The following is a 17,285-nucleotide window of genomic DNA, read 5'->3' on the forward strand; positions in this document are numbered from 1 at the left end:
GGTTGAAAGACATGTTCCACTTGTTTGCCCAGTCTGTGATTTTGTCCAGGTCTGCAGAGAGTGAGGAGGCTGCAGACTGCCGATCTGAGTGATGAGGATTGGAGCGACAGAGAGTAGAGTCGTCAGCAAAGAGATAGAGAGGATTTTCAAGAGAGTCAGAGAGATCATTGATGAAGACCATTAAAAAAGCACAGGGCCCAAAACACTGCCTTGGGGAACTCCAGCCTGAACAGGAAGAGGAGATGAGAGAAACCCATTCAGGGCCACACGTTGACTATGACTCGAGAGGAAGTCCGCCAGCCATGCGTGGAGATTTCCATGGATACCAAAGGAGGAGAGTTTGGTGAGCAGAGCGGGGTGCCAGACCGTATCGAAGGCACGTGAAATGTCAAGGGAGACAGCTCTAATTTCCTGTTTGGCGTTGAGGACCTCCATCCATTGTTGAGAAAGCAGAAGCAGCATGTCCAGAGTAGAGTGACAAGGTCTGAAACCAAATTGATGGTCAGAGATCAAGCCATTGGAGAAGAGGAAAGATTTCATATCTGAAGCAATGATGGATTCAATGACTTTGCTGATAATTGGGAGAAGGCTGATTGGTCTGTAGTTGCGAGGATCTGTTTTTGCACCTTATTTGTGCAAAGCGGTGATGTTCGCCGATTTCCAAGCAGATGGAAGATGACCTTGAGCAAAAGAGAGGGTGAAGAGAACAGAGAGAGGGAGTGAAAGAGCGGAAGGAACATGATTTTAGGACCCGTGGGCTGATGCCGTCAGGACCAGTTGCAGAATCAGAGTCGAGGGTTGACAGAAACTTTTCCACATTGTCAGGAGGAAATGACACAGAGTCCAGGAGCAGCTGGGTACGACTGGGTACGGTGGGTACAGAGAGGGATGGGTTTGGGACACAAGATTTAGAGGCAAACACAGAGTTGAGGCATTCGGCTTTTTCACGTGCGGAGTCAGTCGTGTAGCCGTTTGAGGTGAGGGAGGGGATGGAGGGGGAACAAACACCAGAAACAGATTTGACCAGACGCCACCAGGATTTGGAAGAGGGAGACAGATAAGAGAGTTTGGTCTTAAGAACGGAGAGATATTGTTTCCTGGCTCTCCTGAGGGTGGACACATACTTGTTTCGGGCTTTGTGAAAGGAAAGGAGATTTCCTTCCGTTGGATTTGCTTTCCAGGAGACGAAAGCAAGTTGTTTCTGGGCAACAGCCTCACCACAAGATTCTGTGTACCATGGATGAGAGGAAGGGTATGACAACTGAAGATGAGATGGGATAAATCTGTGCATGAGAGAGAGCAATTTACTTTGGAAGAATTCCCAGGATGAGTTGATGTCAGAGGTGGTAGAGATGGGAGACCAGTCCAGATGATTGATGGCTGCTTGAAGACCGTGCCAGTTGGCCTGAGTGAAATGCCAGACTCGTCGACGCTGAGGAGGCTCTCTGAGAATGGTCAAAGAGATGTCCACTTTAACAAGAACATGATCAGATGAGCCGATTGGAGCAGAAGAAGAGGAGCAGACATTTTCAGGGAAGTTAGTCATAACCAAGTCCAGAAGAGAAGATGCTCCGTTGACTGAGATCCGGGTCGGGAAATTGACAGATTGTGTCAGTCCCGGTGAGTCGCAGAAGTCCTTTGCTGAAGAGCCATGGCTGGTGAGAGAGGTACCCACACCCAGCCAACTGGCATGGTGACAATTGAAATCACCACATATGAGGAAGAGAGAGTTGGGATGGGTAGATAGAAGTTGGTCCATATTATGAGACACGAAGATGTAGATGGAGTCATCACTGTTTGGTGGACGGTACAACACACATATGAACAAAAGGTGGGAGCAAAGGGGAAGCCATAGCCAAAGGTATTCTTGGGGGTGAGGTGGAGAGAGGGCAGTGGAGGGCGAGTGAGGAAGAGAGTTTTTTATAAAGATAGCAACCCCACCTCCAGGACGAGGCTCAGGTCTATCATACCGGAGGAGGGAGTAACCTGGGAGAGATACCAAGGAATCAGAGACATCATGAAGGAGGAAAGTTTCTGTTAAGCAGATCACATCTGGTTTGTCAGAAGCAACCTGTATGGAGGGAGAGATCAGTCAAGTTTGAGCGAAGGCCCCGGATGTTTGAGGTCCATACCGTTAATGAAGAGGAAGGGGGAGCATCGGATAGAGAACAGGGGGGGGGGGAGGGGTAGGGTAAGATGTGGAAGAGGAGGAAGAGGTAGGGAGAGCTGTTGAAGGTGTGTCAGAGATTTCAGAGATTTCAGAATAGCTTGGAGAAAGGGAAGAATGGGGCGGACAAAAGGTTTGATGGAGATTGGGTGAGGCACAGTGAGGTGTTATTTGAGGAGGGGGAAGAGCGAGGCAGAAGGTTGGGGGCGATGAAGGTGAAAGTTGGAAGGGGGAAGAAGCAGGGAGGAAGCTTTGAGGAGGAGGGGTGATTGATGAGAAGAGGAAGAAATTCAAGGAGTGGCAGAAGGCGAAGGGCACGGGAGCAGAAATAGCAGAGCATGCATGTTATAAGGCAGCCATGAAGGCTGCAAAGAAAGAGGTAGCAAAGGCGCATGAGGCATGCAGGAAAATGTTCGGAGAACGCTTGGATTCGGAAGAGGGTCAGAGAGCAGTATTCAGGATTGCAAAGCAGATAGCGAAAGAGAGGTGTGATGTGATGGGGGTGAGTTGCTTGAAGGATGAAGTGGGACAAATCGTTGTCGACCCAGATGGAATTAAAGGAAGATGGAAAAGATATATGGAAATGCTGTTGAATACAGAGAATGAATGGGATGGCAACATGGAGAGTAACCCAGTTTTAGGACGGGCAGAGAAGATAACTGAGAAGGAAGTTGAGGAAGCGATAAAAGCAATGAAGAGTAGAAAAGCGGGAGGGCCGACGGGAGTTGTGGGAGATATGTTGAAGGCAGCAGGAAGTTGGGGTGTGAAGAGAATGACAGAGATCTGTAATCTGGTGGTGAAAGAAGGCCGCATTCCAGGGGATTGGGAACCGAGTACCCTCATCCCTCTATACAAAGGGAAAGGTGACCCTCTGGAGTGTGGCTCGTACCGAGCGATAAAGTTATTGGAGCATGGAATGAAGGTATTGGAAAGGGTGTTGGAGAGGAGGATAAGGAAGAAAGTGAAGATCGACGAAATGCAGTTTGGGTTTATGCCAGGAAGAGGAACGACAGACATGCTTTTCATTGTGAGGCAGTTGCAGGAGAAGTACATGGAGAAGAGGAAGTAGTTGTTTCTTGGGTTTGTTGATGTGCAGAAAGCATTTGATAGGGTTTCACACAAAGTATTGACATGGGCATTGAGGAAGTTAGGAGTGGAGGAATGGTTGATCAGAGTAGTGATGGCAATGTACAGAAGAGCACGCACAGCTGTAAGGACGAAGGATGGGAACAGTGGTGAGTTTGAGGTGAAGGTGGGAGTGCATCAGGGGTCGGTACTAAGTCCACTACTATTTGTAGCTGTGATGGAGGTGCTGGCTCAGAACGTAAAGGAGGGATTACCGTGGGATTTGTTGTATGCAGATGATCTGGTGTTGATTGCAGAAAGTATGGATGGACTGAAGGAAAAGATGAACAAGTGGAAGGAATGTTTGGAGACAAAAGGTCTGAAGGTGAATATCGGAAAGACGAAGGTGATGGCAAGTGGTAAAGCATGTGGTGAGGTGGAAAGAACTGGGAAGTGGCCCTGTGCTGTGTGTAGGAAGGGTGTTGGAGTGAATTCCATTCAATGTACAATGTGCGCTGAGTTGGTTCATCAAAAATGTAGTGGTCTGAGAGGGTCATTAACCAGTGTGGCAGCTACATTCAAATGTAAGGTGTGCACAGAGGGAGCTGCAGATGGAGGAAATGTTGAGTTGGATCTTGGAGAAGGCGTGAAGCTGGAAGGTGTGAAAACATTTTGCTACCTCGGAGACATGCTGAATCGAGAAGGTGGATCAGACTCGGCAACGGTTGCTAGAGCGAGATGTGCATGGAAGAAGTTTCTGGAACTGAGTGGCGTGCTGATGAGGAGGGGAGTGGCATTGAAGCTGAAGTGAAAGGTGTATGCTGCATGTGTGAAAAGTGTTATGATTTATGGGAGCGAGACATGGGCAATGAACGTAGAGCAGCAATGAAGGTTGGAAAGGGTGGAAATGCGAATGGTTCGGTGGATGTGCGCGGAGTATCGTTGAGAGAGACGAAGACAAAAATGATGAATTGCGAAAGATGATGGGAATAGAGCCTGTGATTGATGTTGTGAAGAGGAACAGGTTGAGATGGTTTGGTCATGTGTTGAGGAAGGATGAAAGTGACTGGTTGAGAAGAGTGATGGAAATGAATATAGAAGGAAGTAGAGGACGGGGAAGACCGAGAAAGACTTGGCTAAAGATGGTGGAAGAAGAAATGCGGGCAAGGGGGTTAACAAGGAGAGATGCAGAAAATAGGGCAAGATGGAGAAGATTGTAATGGGGACCACAAGGCTAACCCCCACTCTAGCAGGGAAAATGGCCTTTAAAATGCATGTTGTTGTTGTTGTTGTTGTACTCAATTCTGCCTCGGTTGGCCTTTCTTTCATTGGTCTGGCATAGAGTGTATGTAATAGACAGACGGGGAATTTTTGCCCCATTGATTGGCTCAGTAATTAGACAACGGTGGATCTGTTGACCTGTGGTCTCTTGACCGGTGACCAGTGGCAATTAGACAAAGGTGGACACTAATTAGTGGATATGTTGACCTGGATGAATACACGGACACATCTGTTGATCTGGATGAATACACAGACACATCAGTTGATCTGGATGAAATACACGGACACATGAATTGATCTGGATGAATACATGGACACATCAGTTGACCTGGATGAAGTACACAGACATCAGTTGATCTGGATGGTCAAACCGTTCTGTTGATGACGCTGTCTCACAAGCCCTCCTATTGGTCAAACCGTTCTGTTGATGACAATGTCTCATTAGCCCTTCGATTGGTCAAACCGTTCTGTTGATGACGCTGTCTCACAAGCCCTCCTATTGGTCAAACCGTTCTGTTGATGACTATGTCTCAGAAGCCCTCCTATTGGTCAAACCGCTCTGTTGATGACGCTGTCTCACAAGCCCTCCTATTGGTCAACCCGTTCTGTTGACGCTCTCTCACAAGCCCTCCTATTGGTCAAACCGTTCTGGTGACGCTCTCTCACAAGTCCTCGCATTGGTCAAACCGTTCTGTTGATGACGCTGTCTCATAAGCCCTCCTATTGGTCAAACCGTTCTGTTGACGCTGTCTCACAAGCCCTCCTATTGGTCAAGCCGTTCTGTTTTTTTTTTGTTTTTTTTGTATACAAGATCGAGGCTCGTGAAAGAGCTAACATTAATCACACAGAAAGACAAACCGACACATAAAACATATAAGATGGGGAGTGGTAGACAAGATGGGGAGAGAGGGGGAAGGACACAAACACAACATCTGAGAGCAGGGACATCGAGAGATCTGTGGGAGGGAGAGCGCATTGGGGGGGGAGGCATGGGAAGGGGGGGGTGGGAGAGGTATAAAACATATGGACACTGCCGGGACTTCCAGGAAAGAAGTTGGAATTTCAAACAAGGTGGATCTGGGGTGAATTAGTGGGGGTAGAAAAGATCAAGGTTTTGGATGGGGAAAGATAAGAGATGGTTGTGAGCAGCTGTTTTAAAGACCTGGAGGGAGGAGTGGGATTGAAGGGAGTGTGGGTGTTTGTTCCAGCGGCGGGAGAAAAGCGGATTGAAAGAGCGAAGGTGAGCAGAGAGCCGAGATTTTGGCAGTTTAACCATCAGAGGGTTGCTGGCAGATCTTGTGCGACCTGTAGGAATATTTGGGGTACAAAGCACAGAGAGAGCTGGGGGAGCAAGGCCGGAGAGGAGTCGGTAGAAGACAGAAAGACCACCTACCTGTCTGCGGGGAGTGAGTGAAAGGCCCTCGGAGATAGCTTCATCACGGGAGATTCCAATGATTCTGAAAGCTTTGGTTTCAACAGTGTGAAGCCGAGCTAGGTGTGAGGCAGGAGCACTGGCCCATAGTGGAGAACAGTATTCCATTGAGCTGCGGATGAAAGCCTTGTATGTGGTGAGGAGCTCAGGTGTGCCGAGGAAGGACTTCGCACGACAGAGGATGCCCAGTCGGCGACTGGCTTTGGAGGCCAGCTTGGAAATGTGGTTTTCCCAAGAAAGATCATGGCAGATAGTGAGACCCAAAAGCTTGAGCGACAGTACTTCTTGGAGAGGATTGTTGAGAAAGTAGATGGGAGGGTTGTCCAGTCGATCTTTTCGGAGAGACATAGTAAGAGTGTGAGATTTGTCAGGATTGAAAGACATGTTCCACTTGTTTGACCAGTCTGGTCAAAGACCAAAGACCAAAGACCAAACAAAGGTCATCAGCAAAGAGATAGAGAGGATTTTCCAGAGAGTCGGAGAGATCATTGATAAAGACCAGAAAAAGCACAGGGCCCAGAACACTGCCTTGGGGAACTCCAGCCTGAACAGGAAGGGGAGATGAGAGAAATCCATTCAGGGCCACACGTTGTCTACGACCAGAGAGGAAGTCCGCACGCCATGCATGGAGATTTCCATGGATACCATAGGAGGAGAGTTTGGTGAGCAGATCTGGGTGCCAGCCCGTATCGAAGGCACGTGATATGTCAAGGGAGACGGCTCTGATTTCCTGTTTGGCATTGAGGACCTCCATCCATTGTTGAGACAGCAGAAGCAGCATGTCCAGAGTAGAATGACCTGGTCTGAATCCAAATGGATGATCGGAGATCAAGCCATTGGAGAAGTGGAAGGATTTGATATCCGAAGCAATGATGGATTCCATGATTTTGCTGATAATTGGGAGCATGCTGATTGGTCTGTCGTTGCAAGGATCTGTTTTTGCACCTTTTTGTGTAAAGCGGTAATGTTTGCTGATTTCCAGGATGCTGGCAGATGACATTGAGCAAAAGAGAGGGTGAGAAGAACAGAGAGAGGGTGAGATAGAGCGGCAGAGCTGGATTTTAGGACCCGTGGGCTGATGCCGTCTGGTCGAGTAGCAGAATCAGAGTCGAGGTTTGACAAAAACTCCTCCACCTTGTCAGGAGAGAAGGACACAGAGTCCAGGAGCAGTTGGGTTCGACTGGGTAAGGTGGGAACAGAGAGAGATGGGTTTGGGACACAAGATTTTGAGGCAAACACAGAGTTGAGGCATTCGGCTTTGTCACGTGCGGTGTCAACTGTGTAGCCATTTGAGGTAAGGGAGGGGATGGAGGGGGAACAAACACCAGAAACGGATTTGACCAGATTCCACCAGGATTTGGAGGAAGGAGACAGGTTTGAGAGTTCATTCTTGAGTGTGGAGAGATGGTGCTTCCTGGCACTCCTAAGGGTAGACACACACTTGTTCTGAGCTTGGTGGAAGGAACTGAGATTGCCTTCATTTGGATTAGCCTTCCAAGAGGCAAAGGCAAGTTGTTTCAGGGCAACTGCCTCACCACAAGATTCAGTGTACCATGGACGGGAGAGGAAGGGTAAGACAACTGAAGACGAGATGGGATAAATCTGTGCATGAGAGAGAGCAGTTTGCTTTGGAAGAATTCCCAGGAAGAATTGATGTCAGAGGCAGTGGAGATGAGAGACCAGTCCAGATGATTGATGGCTGCTTGAAGACCGTGCCAGTCGGCCTGAGTGAAATGCCAGAATCGGCGACGCTGAGGAGGCTCTCTGAGAATGGCCAGAGAGATGTCCACTTTAACAAGCACATGATCAGAAGAACCGATTGGGGCAGAAGAAGAGCAGCAGACATTAGCAGGGAAGTTTGTCATAACCAACTCTAGAAGAGAAGAAACACCATTGGCTGAGATCCGGGTCGGGAAATTGACAGATTGTGTCAATCCCAGTGAGTCACAGAAGTCCTTTGCTGAGGTGCCATGGCTGGTGAGAGATGAACCCACACCCAGCCAGCTGGCATCATGACAGTTGAAGTCGCCACATATGAGGAAGAGAGAGTTGGGACGAGTGGATAGAAGTTGGTCCATGTTGTCAGACAGTGAAATGTAAATGGAGTCATCACTGTTTGGCGGACAGTACAGAACACATATAAACAAAAGGTGGGAGCGGAGAGGAAGCCGTAGCCAGAGGTACTCCTGGGGGTGAGGTGGAGAGAGGGCAGTGCAAGGAGAGTGAGGAAGAGAGTTTTTGTTAAAGATAGCCACCCCACCACCAGGACGAGGCTCAGGTCTATCATACCGGAGGAGGGAGGAACCAGGAAGAGATATTAAGGAATCAGAGACATCTTGAAGGAGGAAAGTCTCTGTTAAGCAGATCAAGTCTGGATTGTCAGAAGCAACCTGTATGGAGAGATCAGTCAGGTTTGAGCGAAGGCCCCGGATGTTTGAGGTCCATACCGTTAATGAAGAGAGAGGGGGAGCATCGGGTACAGGACAGGGGAGGGGAGATGTCGGGTAAGATGAAGGATGAGAGGGGGAGGTAGGGAGAGCAGTTGATAGTGTGTCAGAGATTACAGAAGAGTGACAAGAAAAGGAAGGATGAGGAGAACGAAAGGTTTGATGGTGAAGGGATGAGGCACAGTGAGGGGTTGTTTGAGGGGGGGGCAGAGGAAAGTAGAAGGTTGGGGGAGGTGGAGGTATGAGATAGAAGGGAGACGAAGTGGGGAGGAGGCAGCTTTGAGGAGGAGGAGGGGGTAGGGAGAATTGAAGAGGAATGGTATGGGAGGCGATTTGAATGGGAGGGGTTGCGGGGAGTTTTGAAGGGGAGGAGTGAGGGGGGAGTTTAGGAGGGGAGGGGCAAGGGGGGAGTTTAGGAGTGTAGGGGCAAGGGGGAGGGATTTGGAGGGGAGGGGCAAGAGGGGAGTTTAGAAAGTGGATGATTAATGAAAGACGAACATTGATAACAAATTGGGTTTATTGTGATTTTCAAGTTAGCAATCCGATTAAGAACGATGGAGGAAGGATGGAAATAATGTGAATTTAGAGCATGCAGTGATTTAGAGTTATAAGGGATTGAATATATATTTTTTAAAGTGGAATGAGATGGAGAGGAAATTGAAAGAAGTCTTTTAAATATGAAGAAAAACAGCGTGTTGTAATATACCACTGAATAAAACACTGAAGGGGAAAGTTTAAACATATTTAAATAATATTTAAACAGAACCATGAACCATCTTAAATGCACAAAATTCCGACGGTGGGAGGGCCGAGAGGGACCACCACGAGTCACGTGAACAGGGCAAAAGGTGGATGGCAAGGAGATAATGGGGGCGGGGCGAACAGTACACCTGGACAGAAGTACAGGATGAGACAACAGCACACGTGAAGAAAGGAAAAATAAATGTTTTTGGTTATTTGGGGGGGGGGGGGCTTTTTTGGGGAGGGGGTGGGGCTTTAAAACGTCAGACAAAGAGTATTATGTTCGGGGTAGAAGGGAAAAATCTAAGAGCCGAGCAAAATACGAAGTAGGGGACTTAAGTTAGCAAACAACGACGGGGGTACAAGGCCGCACACGAGGAGCAGAACACGATTAATTACGGTATTTGCCAGATGGTATTTAAAACGTTCGACAAGTGGTCGATGTTCGGGAAAGTTAGAGGGAGAAGAGAAAATCTAAGAAATAAGCAATACAGCGAAGGAAAGAACTTAAATTCACAGAACACCTATGGGGGTAGGGAAGCCGAGAGAAACCAGGCCGCGCACGCAGTGGGACAGAAAACGATTAAATTATACAAAAGTTTGCAAGAATTACAAATCAACACCAACTGGAAAACACACTGCAACACATGCACAATAAAAAACGAGTCGAAATTGACGAATACGAATGGAAAAAATACTATAACTTTGCTGCCGTGCAGAGGTCGAAGACGCTTCCTTGCTCCAGCGACCGGAAACGGAAGTCGATGATGCTGTTGATGATGCTGTCTCATAAGGCCTCCTATTGGTCAAACCATTCTGTTGATGACGCTGTCTCATAAGCCCTCCTATTAGTCAACCCATTCTGTTGACGCTCTCTCACAAGCCCTCCTATTGGTCAAACCGTTCTGTTGACGCTCTCTCACAAGCCCTCGCATTGGTCAAACCGTTCTGTTGACGCAGTCTCATAAGCCCTCCTATTGGTCAACCCATTCTGTTGACGCTTTCTCACAAGCCCTCGCATTTGTCAAACCATTCTGTTGACGCTCTCTCACAAGCCCTCCTATTGGTCAACCCGTTCTGTTGATGATGCTGTCTCACAAGCCCTCCTATTGGTCAAACCGTTCTGTTGATGCTCTCTCACAAGCCCTCCTATTGGTCAACCCGTTCTGTTGGTGATGCTGTCTCACAAGCCCTCCTATTGGTCAAACCGTTCTGTTGATGATGCTGTCTCACAAGCCCTCCTATTGGTCAAACCGCTCTGTTGATGACAGTCTCACAATCCCTCCTATTGGTCAAACCGTTCTGTTGATAATGTCTCACAAGCCCTCCTATTGGTCAAACCGTTCTGTTGATGATGCTGTCTCACAAGCCCTCCTATTGGTCAAATCGTTCTGTTGATGATGCTGTCTCACAAGCCCTCCTATTGGTCAAACCGTTCTGTTGATGATGCTGTCTCACAAGCCCTCCTATTGGTCAAACCGCTCTGTTGATGACAGTCTCACAATCCCTCCTATTGGTCAAACCGTTCTGTTGATGACAATGTCTCACAAGCCCTCCTATTGGTCAAACCGTTCTTTTGATGAGGCTGTCTCACAAGCCCTCCTATTGGTCAAACCGTTCTGTTGATGACAATGTCTCACAAGCCGTCCTATTGGTCAAGCCGTTCTACATCCTCTGCTGTATTCACTTTTTACTTATGATTGTGTTGCCAGTCGAGAAAACAACTTCCTGGTTAAATTTGCGGATGACACAACCTGAATTGGCCGGGTCATCAATGACGATGAAACAGCCAGGTTACACAGATGAGGTTCAGGAACTGTCAGAGTGGTGTTCAGCTAATAATCTCAAACTGAATGTTCGTAAAACTAAGGAAGTTATTGTGGATTTTTGGAAGTCTTGTGTTACACATGCCCAATCAGCATTACTGAATGTTAGTAAAACGAAGAAGATAATCATTGAATTTATTTTATGTCCCCAACCCATGAATACGCTATGTCTTCTCCCTCACAGAAGGAAGGATAACAGAAGGAGAAGATAACTGAGTAGGAAGTTGAGGAAGCGATAAAAGCAATGAAGGGTAGGAAAGCGGGAGGGCCGACGGGAGTTGTGGGAGATATGTTGAAGGCAGCAGGAAGTTGGGGTGTGAAGAGAATGACAGAGATCTGCAATCTGGTGGTGAAAGAAGGCCGCATTCCAGTGGCTTGGGAACTGAGTACCCTCGCCCCTCTATACAAGGGGAAAGGTGACCCTCTGGAGTGTGGCTCGTACCGAACGACAAAGTTATTGGAGCATGGAATGAAGGTATTAGAACGGATGTTGGAGAAGAGGATACGGAAGAAGGTGAAGATCAACGAAATGCAGTTTGGACTTATGCCAGGAAGAGGAACGACAGACGCGCTTTTCATTGTGAGGCAGTTGCAGGAGAAGTACATGGAGAAGAGGAAGAAGTTGTTTCTTGGGTTTGTTGATCTGGAGAAAGCATTCGATAGGGTTCCACGCAAAGTAGTGACATGGGCATTGAGGAAGTTAGCAGTGGAGGAATGGTTGATCAGAGTTGTGATGGCAATGTACAAAAGAGCGCGCACACCTGTAAGGACGAAGGACGGGAACAGTGGTGAGTTTGAGGTGAAGGTGGGAGTGCATTAGGGGTCGGTACTAAGTCCACTACTATTTGTAGCTGTGATGGAGGTGCTGGCTCAGAACATAAAGGAGGGTTTACCGTGGGAGTTGTTGTATGCAGATGATCTGGTGTTGATTGCGGAAAGCATGGATGGACTGAAGGAAAAGATGAACAAGTGGAAGGAATGTATGGAGACAAAAGGTCTGAAGGTGAATATCAGAAAGACGAAGGTGATAGCAAGTGGTAAAGCATGTGGTGAGGTGGAAAGAACTGGGATGTGGCCCTGTGCTGTGTGCAGGAAGGGTGTGGGAGTGAACTCCATTCAATGTACAATGTGCGCTGAGTGGGTTCATCAAAAATGTAGTGGTCTGAGAGGGTCATTAACCAGTGTGGCAGCTACATTCAAATGTAAGGTGTGCACAGAGGGAGCTGCAGATGGAGGAAATGTTGAGTTGGATCTTGGAGATGGCGTGAAGCTGGAAGGTGTGAAAACATTTTGCTACCTTGGAGACATGCTGAATGGAGAAGGTGGATCAGACTCGGCAATGGTTGCCAGAGTGAGATGTGCATGGAAGAAGTTTCGGGAACTGAGTGGCGTGCTGATGATGAGGGGAGTGGCGTTGAAGCTGAAGGGAAAGGTGTATGCCGCATGTGTGAGAAGTGTTATGATTTATGGGAGCGAGACATGGGTAATGAACGTAGAGCAGCAATGAAGGTTGGAAAGGGTGGAAATGCAAATGGTTCGACGGATGTGCGGAGTATCGTTGAGAGAGACGAAGACAAATGATGAATTGCGAAAGATGATGGGAATCGAGCCTGTGATTGATGCTGTGAAGAGGAACAGGTTGAGATGGTTTGGTCATGTGTTGAGGAAGGATGAAAGTGACTGGTTGAGAAGAGTGATGGAAATGATTGTAGAAGGAAGTAGAGGACAGGGAAGACCGAGAAAGACTTGGCTAAAGATGGTGGAAGAAGAAATGCGGGCAAGGGGTTTAACAAGGAGAGATGCAGAAAATAGGGCAAAATGGAGAAGATTGTCATGGGGACCGCAAGGCTAACCCCCGCTCTAGTAGGGAAAATGGCCTTTTAAATGCATGTTGTTGTTGTTGTTGTTCTCCCTCACAGATTGTCCCTTATGGTGATTAAATAATTATGCCAACATTTATAAAGTCCTCAACAAATTATCATGACCTACCAGCCATCCATAGCATACAGGAGTTTGTTGCGTTTACCTTGTCAGTGAGGAAAGCAGTTAGCCGAGCTTGCTGCCTGGCCTCAAACTGTCCGTGTAATTGTTGAAGACGAGATGCCAGCATGTGTTCACGACTAAACAGTGGGTGATGGAAGAAAGTAAGAGCATGAACGTCCACGTCCAGCTGACATGGCCGAGAAGCATGCGTCGTTTTGCGCTCATCGTGTTCAACATGCACAACCTAGGATAAAGCCGGAGTTAGAGGACGAATGGGAAAAAAAGTTTGAACAACAGAGAAAACAATAATGTCTGCATCAAATTATATAATTCTAAGAATCCAATACAATGCATTAAAATTAATGAGTTCAAGTACCCGGCGTTGCGGGAAATTCAATGAAATATGTATTTAAATATTTCTTGCATGACAATCACAAAACACCTTACTCAATCACTCCTGGGAAAAAAAATTCCAGGTCGTGTAAAATAACATACACACTTGGGGGCTGAACACGGAAGTGTAATAATAAACCAGTGGAAATCAATCTTTTAAATAAGAGGTGCATGTGAAACAGTAGTAATTAAATGTGTGGTGTTGACAAGAAATCACTATGTACAACCTCAACATACGATCTTCACAAAATATATTACTCCATTGCTCCCAGGAAAACAAAAACGCAGGTTGTGTATAAATAAGCACAAGGTAATTAATTTTTCAATTTTTTTTTATCCAAACATATGAAAGAGGAGGCCATGCAAAGTTTGGTTACACTGGTTCCTGCTGGGTCCGAATGCATAAACGAACAGACTATTGCACATGCATGCATGCACACACAAGCACACAAACACGCACAGGCACACACACACACACACACACACACACACACACACACACACACACACACACACACACACACACAAATGTGTGCATCAAATTATATAATTCTAAGAAATCAAGAGTGGCCAGACGGAAGCCTCTCCTCAGTGAAACACATGAAAGCCGACTTGAAGTTTTCAAAAAAGCACCTAAAGGACTCTCAGACTGTGAGAAACAAGATTCTGTGAGCTTTCATGTGTCTTTCACTGAGGAGAGGCTTCTGTCTGGCCACTCTGCCATAAAGCCCAGATGGGTGGAGTTTTGCAGTGATGGTTGTCCTTCTGGAAGTTTCTCCCATCTCCACATAGGATCTCTGGAGCTCAGCCAGAGTGACCATCGCGTTCTTGGTCACCTCTCTTATCAAGGCCCTTCTCCCCCGATTGCTCAGTTTGGCCGGGCGGCCAGCTCTAGGAAGAGTCCTGGTTGTTCCAAACTTCTTCCGTTTAAGAATTATGGAGGCCACTGTGCTCTTGGGAACCTTCAATGCAGCAGAAATGTTTTTGTAGGCTTCCCCAGATCTGTGCCTCGACACAATCCTGTCTCTGAGCTCTGCAGGCAGGTCCTTCGACCTCATGGCTTGGTTTTTGCTCTGATATGCGTTGTCAGCTGTGAGACCTTATATAGACAGGTGTGGGCCTTTCCAAATCATGTCCAATCAATTGAATTTACCACAGGTGGACTCCAAAGGTGTAGAAACATCTCAAAGATGATCAATAGAAATGGGAGGCACCTGGGCTAAATTTCAAGTGTCATAGCAAAGGGTCTGAATACTTATGTGAATGTGATATTTCAGTTTTTTCTTTTTAATAAATTACCAAACTTTCTGAAACCCTGTTTTCTCTGTGTCATTATGGGGTAGTGAGTGTAGATTGATGAGGGAAAAATTAATTTAAACGATTTCAGCATAAGGCTGCAACAGAACAAAATGTGAAAAAAATGAAGAGGTCTGAATACACACACACACACACACACACACACACACACACACACACACACACACACACACACACACACACACACACACACACACACACACACACAAACACACACACACACACCTTATTTTTCTATTTTTGTTTCTCACAATTCTATCTCTCATGATTTTCAATTCTTATTTCTCTTTTTCAATATTTCCAATTATTCAATTATTCAATTTTTCAATATTTTCAATTCTTATTTCTTATGACACACACACACGTACACACCATTTCTTCTTTATATATTAAATACAACTCAAATACATTCCTTTTTGTGTTTGTAAGACATACATAGCACCTAATTCTGCCATTCTTTTGTGCATGTAATGAAGAGATGGTGCCCCATCCTTGCCTTTTGGACAGAAAGTGAACATGTCGAGATCATGCATTTAGTTATGCCTTATCTAATTATAGTTTGCATTTAATAGTGATTGCTTTATAAAAAGGATTAAGCTTTCTATGTTCCCTCTTGCTTCGAACTATGCTTTATTGTCCAACTGTGGCAAGGAATGTAGCAAGATTGTGAAACTGCTTGCTCTGGTAAACTCCCTCGTGAAACACGTCTTTTTGTCCTCGACCAAAAGCCAGCATGAGAAAATAAGTGTTGAGAATGTCCCTGTGCTCTTTCTCCCGCATCTTTCCCTTGGCTCATGCCAAAGAAGATAGGGTCTCGGTGGGAGGTATTTAGCCCGTTTTCCTTTGTCCGCGCTCACTTTTTAGCGGAGGTATTTAGCCCGTTTTCCTTTGTCCGCGCTCACTTTTTAGCGGAGATTTTTTGTATATTTTTGTGTGTATAAAGAAACTCTGGGTTGCCAATTTTCCAGGAGTGTCTGGAGTTGTGCTGTTCAATTGAATTGTATAACTCTTACACCCTCCACAGCGCTGTGTATTTGGTTCATCAATAAATCTTGTTATCCCTTGAACTCAAGGTGTGGAACATGGTTCTATTCCCGAGAAACACAGAGTTTATAAAGAAAGTGCAGAGACAATCTGTGTGCAAGAACACATCACAAAAAGCCTGAGAATTCGTGCTTTCACAGAAAGCCTTGGAAAATCACATCCTGAGTCGCTTACTATTTCGACTTCCACAAGCTAAAGACAAGACCTGGCAGAGGAAGGAGTGAAAAAAGTAGTTTTGTTTTTGATTGTATGGAGCAAGCTCAAAACTTCCTTCCCTCATCAAAGAATCCTGTAAATTAGTCAAATGAACAGAACATCCAATGTAATCTCAGTCGAGTCGTGCGTTGTGTTGTTACTTGATTAGTGTTGGGTTGTTAGTTACTTCGTATGTTGGGTTGTTACTTCGTGTGTTGGGTTGTTACTTCGTGTGTTGGGTTTGTTGAAGATATTGTTACAGACACGACTTTGATGTTATGGTGGGCCGAGCGGAATGGCCGCCGTGTCCGCACAAGTTACCCGATTATACTCGAACATTGCCGAGTCGCGCTACGCTAAATCAATGAAGGAAAAGGACACAACGGCTGGGATTAAAATGACACGACACCAGGGATACGGTTCTCAAGACCTCCGGAGGAGGTTATATTAGGGCGGAAGGTCAGATTACAACGACAAGAGGGACAGCATAGAAAGGCAGGCACTTAGACACACTCTTATATTAGCCCCGACAGACGACAGATAAACGGGACAAAACTGACTCACACGGGGATTGATGGCAAGGAGGGGCAGGTCTTCGATGGCTCAAGGTGCACCTTGGCTCAGGGGCAAAATCGACCCGGTCCAGTCCAAAGATGCGGGAGGTCTCACTCAGCGCTTGGAGGTGGTGACTTGTCTTCTCAAGCTGGGGGCGCATCTGACGTCACGTCCGGTAAGTCGCTGCGTATATCCGGCGGGGAGTGACACGCCCTCGGCTCGTTAGCTCCGCCCCAGATGAAATCGGCCCGTTGCTTCTCATTGGGTGCGGGGGTTACCGGCTCCGCCCTTGACGAGGGGCCGACAGGCAGCCCCTTCGTGGTAACCCCGTCGGAGCGCATGGTCAATGGCGGCTAACCAAGCCGATGTGAGGACGCACACTCCCCGCACGCCGCGTCCCTCTGTTGTTGTAGTTGTTGTTGTAGTTGTTGTTGTAGTTGTTGTTTGGGGAAGAAGATGGGAGGAGGTTTGGGAAGGTCCTAAACTCACTACTGGTGCCATATAATCACATTCTGGTGCAACGAAGAGTCAGAATTAATGGAAACGAGTCCTTAACTGACATAGACTAAGAATAACTAGCAAGATGTCCGAAAGTTGTCTACGTGAGATGCGGTGGACCTGGGCACGACATTTAATGGGGGAAAAAGGGGAAGGTCGGTTCTACAGAGTGTTATTTACAGGCAATGGGACTAGGGAATGGGGGATTGGGGATAGTTGGGGAGTATTGGGGAAATAGGGGAGTATTTACAAGCGGATATTGAGGCCAAGTCCCATATCCGCAACATTGCACCCTTCTCTACCCTCGGGGCGTCCCGACCCGATACATTTTTACCTATTTT

The 17,285-nt window shown here is 46.8% G+C and overlaps 1 protein-coding gene across 1 annotated transcript in view; it reads right to left on the bottom strand.

Moving 5' to 3' along the window:
• The window catches only part of CC2D2A (coiled-coil and C2 domain containing 2A), a 486,222-nt gene that overhangs the window by 431,013 nt on the left and 37,924 nt on the right, over positions 1-17,285 (bottom strand). Inside the window, exon 5 of the mRNA XM_078772721.1 lies at positions 12,986-13,186. Within this exon, the coding sequence (XP_078628847.1) occupies positions 12,986-13,186 (201 nt within the window). The remainder of the gene's footprint in view (positions 1-12,985; positions 13,187-17,285) is intronic.

This window comes from Myxine glutinosa, chromosome 2, assembly GCF_964187855.1.
Source record: "Myxine glutinosa chromosome 2, kmMyxGlut1.1, whole genome shotgun sequence".
NCBI lineage: Eukaryota > Metazoa > Chordata > Myxini > Myxiniformes > Myxinidae > Myxine > Myxine glutinosa.